This window comes from Festucalex cinctus, chromosome 6, assembly GCF_051991245.1.
Source record: "Festucalex cinctus isolate MCC-2025b chromosome 6, RoL_Fcin_1.0, whole genome shotgun sequence".
NCBI lineage: Eukaryota > Metazoa > Chordata > Actinopteri > Syngnathiformes > Syngnathidae > Festucalex > Festucalex cinctus.
The window spans coordinates 3085552-3096765 of record NC_135416.1 but is presented as its reverse complement, the minus strand read 5'-3'; the positions used below and the strand labels follow the sequence as shown (position 1 = coordinate 3096765).

General features: G+C 39.9%; 1 protein-coding gene across 3 annotated transcripts in view; it reads left to right on the top strand.

Annotated features, from left to right (window-relative positions):
• Positions 1-506: 506 nt before the first annotated feature.
• The window catches only part of tmem131l (transmembrane 131 like), a 92701-nt gene continuing 81993 nt past the window's right edge, over positions 507-11214 (top strand). For 2 of the 3 annotated variants that reach the window (XM_077524526.1, XM_077524524.1), the window contains exons 1-6: positions 507-826; positions 1253-1326; positions 3090-3133; positions 9512-9583; positions 10330-10453; positions 10531-10647. In XM_077524526.1, the coding sequence (XP_077380652.1) occupies positions 703-826; positions 1253-1326; positions 3090-3133; positions 9512-9583; positions 10330-10453; positions 10531-10647 (555 nt within the window). In that variant the 5' untranslated portion in view covers positions 507-702. The remainder of the gene's footprint in view (positions 827-1252; positions 1327-3089; positions 3134-9511; positions 9584-10329; positions 10454-10530; positions 10648-11214) is intronic. The other variant, XM_077524525.1, reaches the window with a different exon arrangement.

The following is an 11214-nucleotide window of genomic DNA, read 5'->3' as shown; positions in this document are numbered from 1 at the left end:
AAAAAAAAAAAAAAAAAGAATGGAGTGGAATGTTGAAAAATGCAGAATGGTATAGAACAATTTGGAAGATCTTGAATGATCTTGAACGCTAGTGGTGAAAATGTGCAATATGTTGGTGAAAATAGAATAATATTGAAAGTTATGGAATTACACTGAATGAAGATCAGAACGATATTGTGAAAAGTGATTGACGTGAAATTATATTGGTGAAAAATGACTGACATTGAATGATGGTGAATTAGGTCAGGGAAAAATTGCGATATGTTGGTGAAATTGTGGAATTCTTTGTGGGAATTTCCGGAATGTTCAACCAAGTTCCCAAGATGAAGTCAATGAATTTTGACAACGATGTGAATCTATCATGTTGAAATTGAACAATGAATTGCCAGTAATGTGAAATTGTGGGGAGGGAAAAGTGAATTTTAGAATGAGAAAAATAATACCCCAAACTGGTGACACACGATAATTAGCCATTATTGTGGCATTTGTTGGCGTTCACTTCGGCCGAACACGTCGCCAGCTGTTGTCTTGCGTGCGCACTGCGCATGCGCGGGAAGAAACTGGTGGAAGGAGGGAGGGCCCGAGTGCTCGCGGGGGGAGGACGAGGCTGCTGTTGCTGCTGCTGTGGCCGGAGAGAACCGAGGAACGACCGAGCCAACGAGCGAGTGGCGGCGGCGGCGGCGGTGTGGTGAAACACAAGGCATGGCGGGGCCGCAGGACTTCCAGCAGGGCAGCTACTGTCACCGGAAGACGTGGCTCAACGTACTACTGGGAATATTGCACTTAATTTTACCCTGCGTGCAGCACGGTGGAGCTCAGAGACAAGGTTGGTCATAAAAAGCTAAAAAAAAAAAAAAAATTCCTACCGTAACGTCAAGTTAGCCAAAATGTTAATTTGACAACGCTCTCGAATGGAGGTTTAAAAAACCCCTTTTGTCGCTTTATTTGCTCCAACAGACTCAATTCATTTGTTATTCGCCACTAATCGCTCCGAGCAGTTTATAACGCAAAGGCAAAAACAAAGGTTTGTGTTGAGCAAGTTGTGTTAGCCGCCGCGCTAGCGCTTCCTGCTAACTAGCGAGCCTTTGTCGAAGCATTTGCCAAGTCACGTCAGCCTTCTCGCTCGTGTACGTGCTCGCGATGTACTTAACGAGTCGCTCGGATCGCCGCCGATTCATCGAGCGGACGCCGCTGAAGAAAATTGTCACCTCGCACCTTATTTGATGTGTGGTTTTTGTCGCCCATTCAAAAGCTCTGAGTCAAATGTCCACCAGCGTGGTCGAGGTCTGGCAGCCGGAGGATGCAGACACGCTCGTCCCGCTGCAGGTAAATAAACGACTGCTTGTTCATGCACGTGTGTCAGTATTGTTTTATTTTTATTTTTTCAGATGTTGTCTGTTGATTTTTAACCCAAAAGAGCATCAATCAGGAGCACGTGTGTGACGTCCATTGTTTGGCTTCACGTTGCACATGTGCACGACCCCCCCCTTCCCCCCCTCTTTTTGTTCGCGTACTCCATTGACGATTATCGCAATTTTACATTTACATGCACATTGTGCGTTTGTAAATGATGCATATGTCAGATTGATGTCATGCAAACGGAGCCTTGCAACACCCTCCACCACGCGGCTTTCTCCCGTGCTCCAACCTGCACATCATTATGGAGGTGCAACTGCTGCACATGGAGGCTGGGCGACCCCACGACATTTTGCAACGATCTTTTCATACGCGCCCGCCACAAAATTAGGAACACGTGCACACACCGATTTAATTAATAAACACTGTCAGATGGTTATTTATTCGTTTTAGGTTTTTATTATTGTGGTAACTGCATTAAAAATACATTAAAACATATTTTGAGATAATTTTACTTAAAAAAATATTTTTACATTTACTTTAAATATTGTTTGTAATTTAATTTAAATGCTAATTAAATGTACAATGTAAACACTTATGTATGATGAAGTGAACTGACATAATATATAAATGTAAAATAATCCGTCAAAAATGAGCATTATCACCACTTCTTTCCCCGAAATCTCACGAGCTTGCGTACCTAATATTGTGGCGTCGCCCCGCAGCGGTGAAATGCGCGTGCGTGAGCGATTACGCAAAGCGCACGTTAACCGATAGCGCTCGGCGAGGTCGCCAGCTGACTGTCATGTTACCTGAGGGGGGCGTGGAATGGGAGGGGGGCGGGGTCGTCCTGGCCTCACCACCACCTCGGGGCCTTTTGTAAATAGACCTGCATTGATGCAGCCAGTGGAGATAAACACGTATTAGCAACAACATGACAAGATTATCTAAAAAATAAAAAAAAAGACAAAAGTGTGGTTGGAAGGTCAACTTGAGAATAAAACTTGTATTTTGAAAATGGAATGATTGTTTCCGCAGAACTTGACTGAATTTTTATGTCAGGGAAAAGAAGGTACGAGTTATTTCCTTACATGCGACGTATGTTGTGTTTTTCTAGATGCGTGTTTGACTTCTTGAGGCTTGTGTGACAGTTAAGAGTTAAAAAGACAATGACAGGAAATGCTAATACGTCTTCACTTCCTTATATGGTCGGCCAGGGGTGTCCAAACCTTTTTCATTTGAGGGCCACATACAGAAAATCAGAAGGACGCAAGGGCCACATAATGTTATGAAGAGAAATTGTTTCGTCCTAAAAAATTGTACAAATAATTTATTTGTGCTTTTGCATATTTCGTAAAAATGCTCCAGTATATAAAGCACTTTATTTGTAATATGGCAGTAGGGTTATTATAGTTTTGGAATTTTCCGTTTTAGTTAGTTTTTATTAGTTTAGTTCTTTTAAAAAATGCTTAGTTTTAGTTTAGTTTGTTAGTTTTAGTATTAGTTTTTTTTTTTTTTTAATGTGTATTACTTGAACGCAATATTTAAAAAAAAAAAACACCATGGGAGCGACGTCATCTTTTGGCGCTTTTCTATTGGCTGCTGCTAGATGATGTCACTTTTGTGTGACATACTTTCAAACGTCATTATTCCTGTTTATATCAAAATAAATCTCCTACAAATCACACTGCTTGAGTACCAAATGTTCAAAATCGGTCTCTTCTGCTTCGCAGGTGGAAAAGGGGCCAAGAAAAGACGGTCTTCCGCTCGAAGACAGGTAGGCTTGTTTACAATTGGAGGGGTTAGCTCGAACCGCTTTGTGATCGTTACTCGGGCAGGTGAAAGCTTCGGTCAGCAAAACGGCAGTCGTTAAATGTGCCCGATTGAAATCGTCTCCATCTGTCGGCGTAAAACGGCAGCAAAAGCGACTTGTTTCCCGCGAAAGAATGTCAAACAGGTTCTTGATTCTTATTAGGTCTGCGGTTAAATTCAGCGCGGGGATGTTTTGGATTGGGGAAAAAAAAAAAAGGCTGGCCTGTTTCAAAAACAATAAACAAGTTCTTGATTCAGATTTGACCTCTTGGAAGACCCTGAAGGATGTTTTCAGTATGAAAAAAAAAAGCATGTTGCCAAGTAAACAAGGTCTTGATTCTTATTTGGGCCAAGGTAAGACCCCCGAGTCATGTTTTAAATAGAACCAAGTTATTGATTGTAATTTGACCCATGGTAAGAAATTAACCAACCTTTTTTTTTTTTTTTTTTTTTTTGCATTTCTCGACCATGATGTTGTGGTGCGCTTTGAGTTTATAAATCTGTCGATGGTGGGCCTTCCCCTGTATTCAGGCTTTGTTGTTTATATTGGTGAGCGACGCAGGCGGGGGGGGGGGGGGGGTCTTATGGTGGGAGTTTGGGGGCCGTGGGTAAGAGAGAGGCACAGGACAAAAATTCCTGACTAATTTTAGAACTCCTTAAAAGAAAATGGAGGGGAGGTCCGTCGTTCCCAGCTGCTCGCAAAGAAAATGCATTTTTATTTTCATCGCCGATGGAAATATCAACAGTTTTTCTGCTGGTATTTACAATCATAACGTATTCCCCCGTGGCATCGTCTCTATTTTCTCATGCACCTTATGTACAGTGTACGGTTTTGACCAAAATCGCGGTACAGTACACGTACCTCGGGTTTTAAGGTCACGCTTCAAACTGGTTTTGAAACCGTGGCCAATTCTAATTTGTTCATTTTATCCTACTTTGAAACTTTAAAACTCGCCTTGAAACCTTCACACCGTTTGGTTGCGAAATAGCCCAATATAGGTTAAAAATAACTCGTGCTGTCAAAGTTAAAGCGTTAACAAATTAATTAATGACAAAAAAAATGATCGCAATTAATCATTGTATTACCACAGATTAATCACACTATGAATTTTGACCTCAGATGATCCTTTTTAGCCGCCAGTGGATGGTTACATTAAAGGTAGCTGTTGGAATTTGAGCAATAAACATAACTACATGCATTAAAGTAAAGCATTTAATAAATGTTTACATATGCCGTAGGTCATTTTTTTCCCTCATTTTAAATGATGCAAATAATTAATTGATTAGAAAAAGTAAGATGAGCGTGTGCAGCGGGCAAAAATGTTGGGGGGGAAAAAAAAAGCTTTTTTAAGACAGTTATTAATCGCGATTAATCAAAATTCTACGATATGATTAATCTGATTACAAAATTTAGTCGTTTGACAGCTCTAAAAATAACCCAAAAATGCCCAACATATGGGTTATAATTAGGGGTGTGAATTGCCTAGTACCTGACGATTCGATTCGTATCACGATTCACAGGTCACGATTCGATTCGATACCGATTAATCCCGATACGAATTTATAAGTCGATTGTTGCGATTTTTTTCATTCAAATTTAGAAAATACTAATCAGTAAGCTTGTAGAGTGTAAGATTTATATGAAAATGTATTATTTATTTATCTGAAATTTCAGTCTTATAGAGGTTGTAATCTGTTTCATGTTTGAACAGCATTAAAATAAAATATTAAGGCTTAATGTTCCGTTCATATAACATTCTTCCATGCTCAAGGTGTGAATCCTAACCCGAAGTCAGACGTTTTGTTGAATAATTTTCCATTAAAAATGGAAGTTTAAAAATCGATTCACACACACAAAAAACAAAACAAAAAAAAAGGCAATGATGATAAGACGTTGAATCGGTAAGACTACCGAATGAACAATTCTGAGCTCTCTAAAAAAAAAAAAAAAAAAAAAATCGATTTTTTTTAATTGAATCGATTCGAGAATCGCGCGATGTAGTATCGCGATATATCGCCGAATCGATTTTTTTTAACACCCCTAGTTATAATAACCGAATCTATACCCTGATTGGCTTATTTTGAACCCAGCAGTCTTAAGGGCGGATACGAATCAAGGCAGGTGAGCGACTACGTCACATCCAATATGGCGTAGATAAGAAAAGTTTGCGTCGGAGCATCAAACGGGCTCACCGCAGAAGTTGAGTTACCGCCCGTAACCGGTTTATGAAATGGTTCTCGATTTTCATCCAAACCGGCTGAACGGCGCGCGGTGTCTATTTTTAGCCCCGGGGAGGTGACGAGCAGCTCATTGACCTGCACGTCTGCCGGGGGGCTGCGTGACCGCCCCCATGCCCGCCTTGCATCAGCCACTCGGCCGACTGGAAAGGCGTCACTTGGCACCTCCGTCCCTTGTTGTTGCGCAACCTAAAGATTGGGGTGGGCAAAGTAGGGCTCATTCTGTTCTGTAATTCAATTTTAGTATTGAGTATTTTCATTAGCAAAGCTCCTGTAATATTTCTTATATTACTTGAGCTGTTATTTATTTATTTATTTATTTTATAATTGGTGGATTGAAATGTATTTCTTAATTCTGATTTAGTTGTATTTTTCTACTCATTAAAGAATTCAGGAATCAATTTGTTTTAAATAAATGTAAATTCATTAGTAAAAGATTTAGAAAAAAGGCAATTTCGTAGTTTTGACCCTATGACCCGCGAATAGAGAAAATCCGCATCTAATTAATGCCTGCTAAAATGCTTTGGTGGGAATCTTTTTTTTTTTTTTGAAAGCCACACAAATTCTTAAAAAAAAATGTAATGAAAAATAGATTTGCTCCCCTAAAATTTCCTGTTGAGTATATTTACTTTTGTCAAGAGTCATTTAATATTTGTTGCATTAATTGTAAAAGTTTAAAAAAAAATAATATATTTTTATAAATAGTAAAATACATCAATATTAGTAAAAAGAATTACATGTGCAATGCATTTGTATTGAATTATGGGTTGGTCAATTATTTCATTCATTATAAATAATGAAATCAGAAAATGGATGGATAGAAATAGAACATAAGAATTTGTTGTTTTTTTTAAACATTTTTTTTCATGAATTTATCACACTTGCTGCTCAACGACTACACAAAATTGCATACATTTCCCCGTTAAATTTTATTGTCTTGTATAAAATAATTTGTTAATGAAATTAAATGGTGAATGAGCCATTGTAAAACGTACTATTATCAAATCACATTTTGATAATAATAATAATACTAATAATAATAATACTAATAATTGTGTGCCAGCTCCTGACCTAGCACTTGTCTTAAAGCTAACCTCTTCTAGGGAGTCCCCCGCAGTCGCCGGGTGACTTCGAGCCAAAAAAAAAAAAAAAAGGGGAGGGGGGGTCGCGGGGGGTTAACCGGGGAGCGAGAAGGATCAAATGTCCCGCAAGCATAACGACGTTATTTTTATACGGTGGCAGTGGACGCAACCCTTGCCGCTCCCTGCTCGAGTAAACACTCGCGGCGTGTTGCTAACCAAAACGGCGGGCACGTAAAAGATGTCTCTTGATGTTGGCGCGTGTTGCGTTCAAGGTGAACTTGCGTCACAAAGGGTGGCATCGACCTGCGTCGTGCCCCTCCAAGCACGCAGGCGGCACGTGGACAGTCACTGAGTCATTGCAGCGCAAGAACCGTCACGTCGGGAGCTGCAGCGGGGGGGCAACACAAGATTGGACAGGCACTAATTAACCCAAGCTTGGGATACTCCCTAAATTGAAACCCTAACCCAGTCTTAAAACCCTATTTTGACACCCTTACGTCATAAACTGAATCTAGTCTTTAAACATTCATTTCAAACCCTAATTATAAATAAAAAAAAAAAATGGTTCACCAACCCAGAATTTGAAACCCTACTTTAAATCTCGAATCTCAGGCTTCAAACCTGAACATCTTTGCAAGTTTATCTGTAATTTGAAACACTAAACCTACCTTAAAAAAAAAAAAAAAAAAAAAAAAAAGTAACTGACTTGATATTGTACTTTAAAACTCAAACCAGGCTTGAAACCCGAATTGATACCGTAATTCAAAGCTTGAAACCCAAACCCAACTTTGAATCCTTGACTTGAAATCAATCTGGAGAGGAAATCCTAAACTTGAAACCTTTGGCATGAAACCTTCACTTGGATCTTTGACCTTTGTTTGAAAACCTGTCCAATTATAACTTAAAAAAAAAAAAAAAAAAAAAAAAAAAACTAAACTTGGGAATCTGAACTCTTACTTGAAACACAGTCTTTTCTTTAAACCTTTATTTGAAAACCAAAATAGTGGCTCGAGGACTGTAAATAAAATAAAATCATCTTTTTTTTTCTTCTTTTTTTTCATCTCTCAATATTGCGACTGACATATTAATGTGTGATAATAAAAAAAAAAAAAACGTTTTGAAGGGGAGGGGAAATACAAGATTGTGTGCGTGAGATAAAAAGACGGAAGGGCAGATGATGACATCCAAAGTTACGGCTCTGTGTTTTTTTCCCCCCCCCAAATCACCACATTATGGATTTATAAAATGAGATTGTTCGACATCACCACGTCTGGCTTCATGGCTTGAATACGATTACCTGGTCGACGTTCATCCCTACGTGAAACCGTGAGCCACGCTTCAAACCCTACTTGATGAAACCCTAACCCAGGCTTGGAATGTTGACCTGAAACGATCACAATTTGAAACTTCTTTGACACGAATGCCTTATTTGATATCCTAACGGTTGTGCTTTAGTGTAGCATTGCAGACTTTGTTGCAAGATGGCTCTAACATTTTTTTTTTTTATTTGTTTTGTTATATCAGCAGAGAGCAGAAAGTTTTTTTTTTTTTTTTTTTTCTTCTGTCTCAACTTGAGCCTGCTCCCATGTTGACACCCTTTCACGCCTCCGCATTGTAATAGTAGCATCTTACTCCTCACTGCGTGTGCCAGATTAGCATTGCTTTTACTTTCATTCTCCGCCCAGAAAGCGGTTCTTGAGAGCCCTTTCAAATGAGGGGGGGCGTGCCTCCGCCTCTGGCCCCGCCCCGCTCGCCCCTGTGTGCATTTCTGACCATGTTTGGACCGCTCGGTCCGTTTTTTAAGGAAGTGCCAGTGAAGGAACTGTGCAGCTGCACTTAAGTGTACGGCGCTACGCGTTAGCGCTCGCTACTCGTTGTGAGATCAGCAAAAGCCCAGCTGACTGTGTTGCGTTTCTCAGTGGCGCATTCATAAGCTTGGTACTCATCGAACATGGCTTTCATTCGTGTCCCATTTTTTAACCCTTTGTGGTTGTGGTAACTACGAAACCTGGAGGCCATTGTTGGAATTCCAAGTTGCTGATTTCCCCAAAAATGTGGATATCAATGAACTTTGCAGAGTGGTGAGGTGTAGTTTAGTATATAAAAAAAAAAAAAAAAAGAATAGTTAGGGCAACGATATTATTACAAGAACAGGTCTGTTCATCAGCCGCATCCATCAACAAAGTTTGACCCAGTTTTCTGCACCCTCGCGCAAATCAGCTGCTGCTTCCTCGCATGGCGTTAGCAGCAGATATCACACGCGCCGCACACCCGCTCTCAAACGAGATCTCGGCTGAAGTGCGGCCAGCCGCGCTGACGTTTCCCAGGATTACGTGTCGTTTATTTTTGGCCTTCCCACGAAACTATCTAACCTCGCCATGTTTGTAATCATGAGGAAGTCCTCGATTATTTTATTTTATTTTTTTTAACACATGACATGCAGTACGCGCTCCTTGTTACTCATAATCAGGACATGATATGCTAAAGTTATAGTTGCAAAGTATTCTCATTATCTTTCAATGTACATTAGATAAAGTATTTTACTCAACTGGTTAGATGTGGGTGACATTGATCCGTTTAAAAAAAAATATATTGAGAAAAATATTTTTTTGAAATAGTTTTTTTTTTTTTTTTTTTTTTTTAAAGGAAAATATAAAGTAAATTAGGATATCACCTCTTGCTCTCCGTACTTTGGTTCTTTTTTTGGGGGGGTAATTTATTCTGGTTTAAGTATTTATCCTCCTGTTAAGTTGCTGGTCAAATATTTTAGAAAATACATTTAAAAGAAGGAATAAAATCTCTTTTGCTGCTTCCCTTGCAATGTGTGTGTTTTTTTTGTTTTTGTTTTTTTTTGGGGGGGGGGGGGGGGATACCTTTTCATGTGCTCTGTCATAATGTATCTAACTACTATCCGTTGCCCAAGTTAAATTTTCAAACTCTTTCAAACTTTTTTTTTTTGTTCTTATATTGCAAGATATTTCTTTGAATGACCTATTTATTATGTTGTTGATTGTCTCCAACAGTTCCTCTGTATTTAATATGGAGAACGGGAGGCCGTTGCATTTCCAGCCAGCGATATTAAAGTTTGGAAATCAGTAAGTATCACATTTGCTGTTCCGATGTGATGTGTTTTATATTATTTATGTTACACACGTGCAGAAGAAATACTATATGATACTACAATATGTAATCTCCCCCCCCCCCCTCCATAAATAAATCAGTTTCTGGGCAGCAATTTCATTCAGTTTCACAGTTAAAACCCGACCTGATTTGCACGTGCAAAACGGGCGCACCCAGGTTTGCGTCGGCCAAATCCAAGTTCAATTTGCATATTTTCGCAGGATTATGCGCACAGATTCGTTCTGATATATAAAATCTGAAGCAAGTTGCAATGGCTGATTTTGCATCATAAAATACCGCGTTTTTACAGTCGGTGCAAACCAGCGCACAAAAAGAGAGCTCGGCGTTTCTACTTGTGTAAACATTTTTGAAATGCCATGAAGAAACATTTTTTTGCTACATATCGAGTATTATGTTGCAGCTTCCGAATAATCCGAGGGTCGAGTTGGGACCAGTCACAAGAAGGAGTCATGCCATTTCGCCAATATCAAAACGGCTTTCATTTCTGCCTTTCCGTGCACCCGAGTCATTTTAGGGCACTGTGACAATTGCTGTTGGCCCCTCCCACAACAGTTTTTCAGCACTCGGGACTTAACGTTGAGGGCGAACATACCATTTAGCTCCCACTATTTGGGATCTTAGTAAATCCGACCTATTGACTGTTGAGCGCTAGAGCATTCATGGCGCGCCGTCACTCAGCGTCCACCGTCTTTTATTGCAGGCCGCTGGGGCTGCCGAGAGCCGAAACCATACACGTACGCAACCCCAGCCAGGAGGTTCCTGTGACGTTGCTCTCCATGTTTACGTCCAGCAGGCACTTTCACATACCTTCCTTCCACAGAAGAGTAAGTCGATCGTGTTGACTCTCCGTTCCCTGGCCCCTTGAAATGACATTTGTTTTTTATTTTGTTGTTTCTTCCAGGTGATCCCACCCAGAGGGAAAACATCTTTAAAACTCATTTTCCTCCCATCCGAGGAGGGCAACGTAGAAAACACATTATTTATAAACACGTCGGCCCACGGGCTGCTTTCATATCAGGTCAGTGGATGTTTGTGTACTTATTACGCGAGACGTTCAAAAAAAAATGTCACGAGTCTCAATTAAGCTCAGTGAATATTGAAAGGCGAAACTCTGCAAACTCTTTGGGTTTTCGTTTACGTTTTCTCTACCAGGAGCGACGGCCACTGAACCGCAAATGGTGTTGGGCTACTACGTATGAGCCATACAGCATGAAAAAATCAATTACACTCACAAATGAATTTGACCGAGCTGTAAATACGCTGATCAAACCAACAAATGCTCATATGACTCCAGTATCGACTGCATATTTGGCTTGTGTCAACAGCGTGCGTAGTTCTGCTGTATTTTAATTTTGTTGAACCGCGGTAAACTAATAAGGCTAGTTGATCCACTCCAACTGGTTCGGTTGCTTTTTCAGCGTTTGTGTGCTATCTTGACAATTTGATTGGTATTTGTTAGCAGTTGGCCCTCAACACAATGGAAACCCTAATAAAAAAATAAAATAAAAAAAAAGGAGCATTTTCTATACAATGGCCATTTTTCCCTCACCAAAACATAGTTACCACCGACACCCATTAACATTCA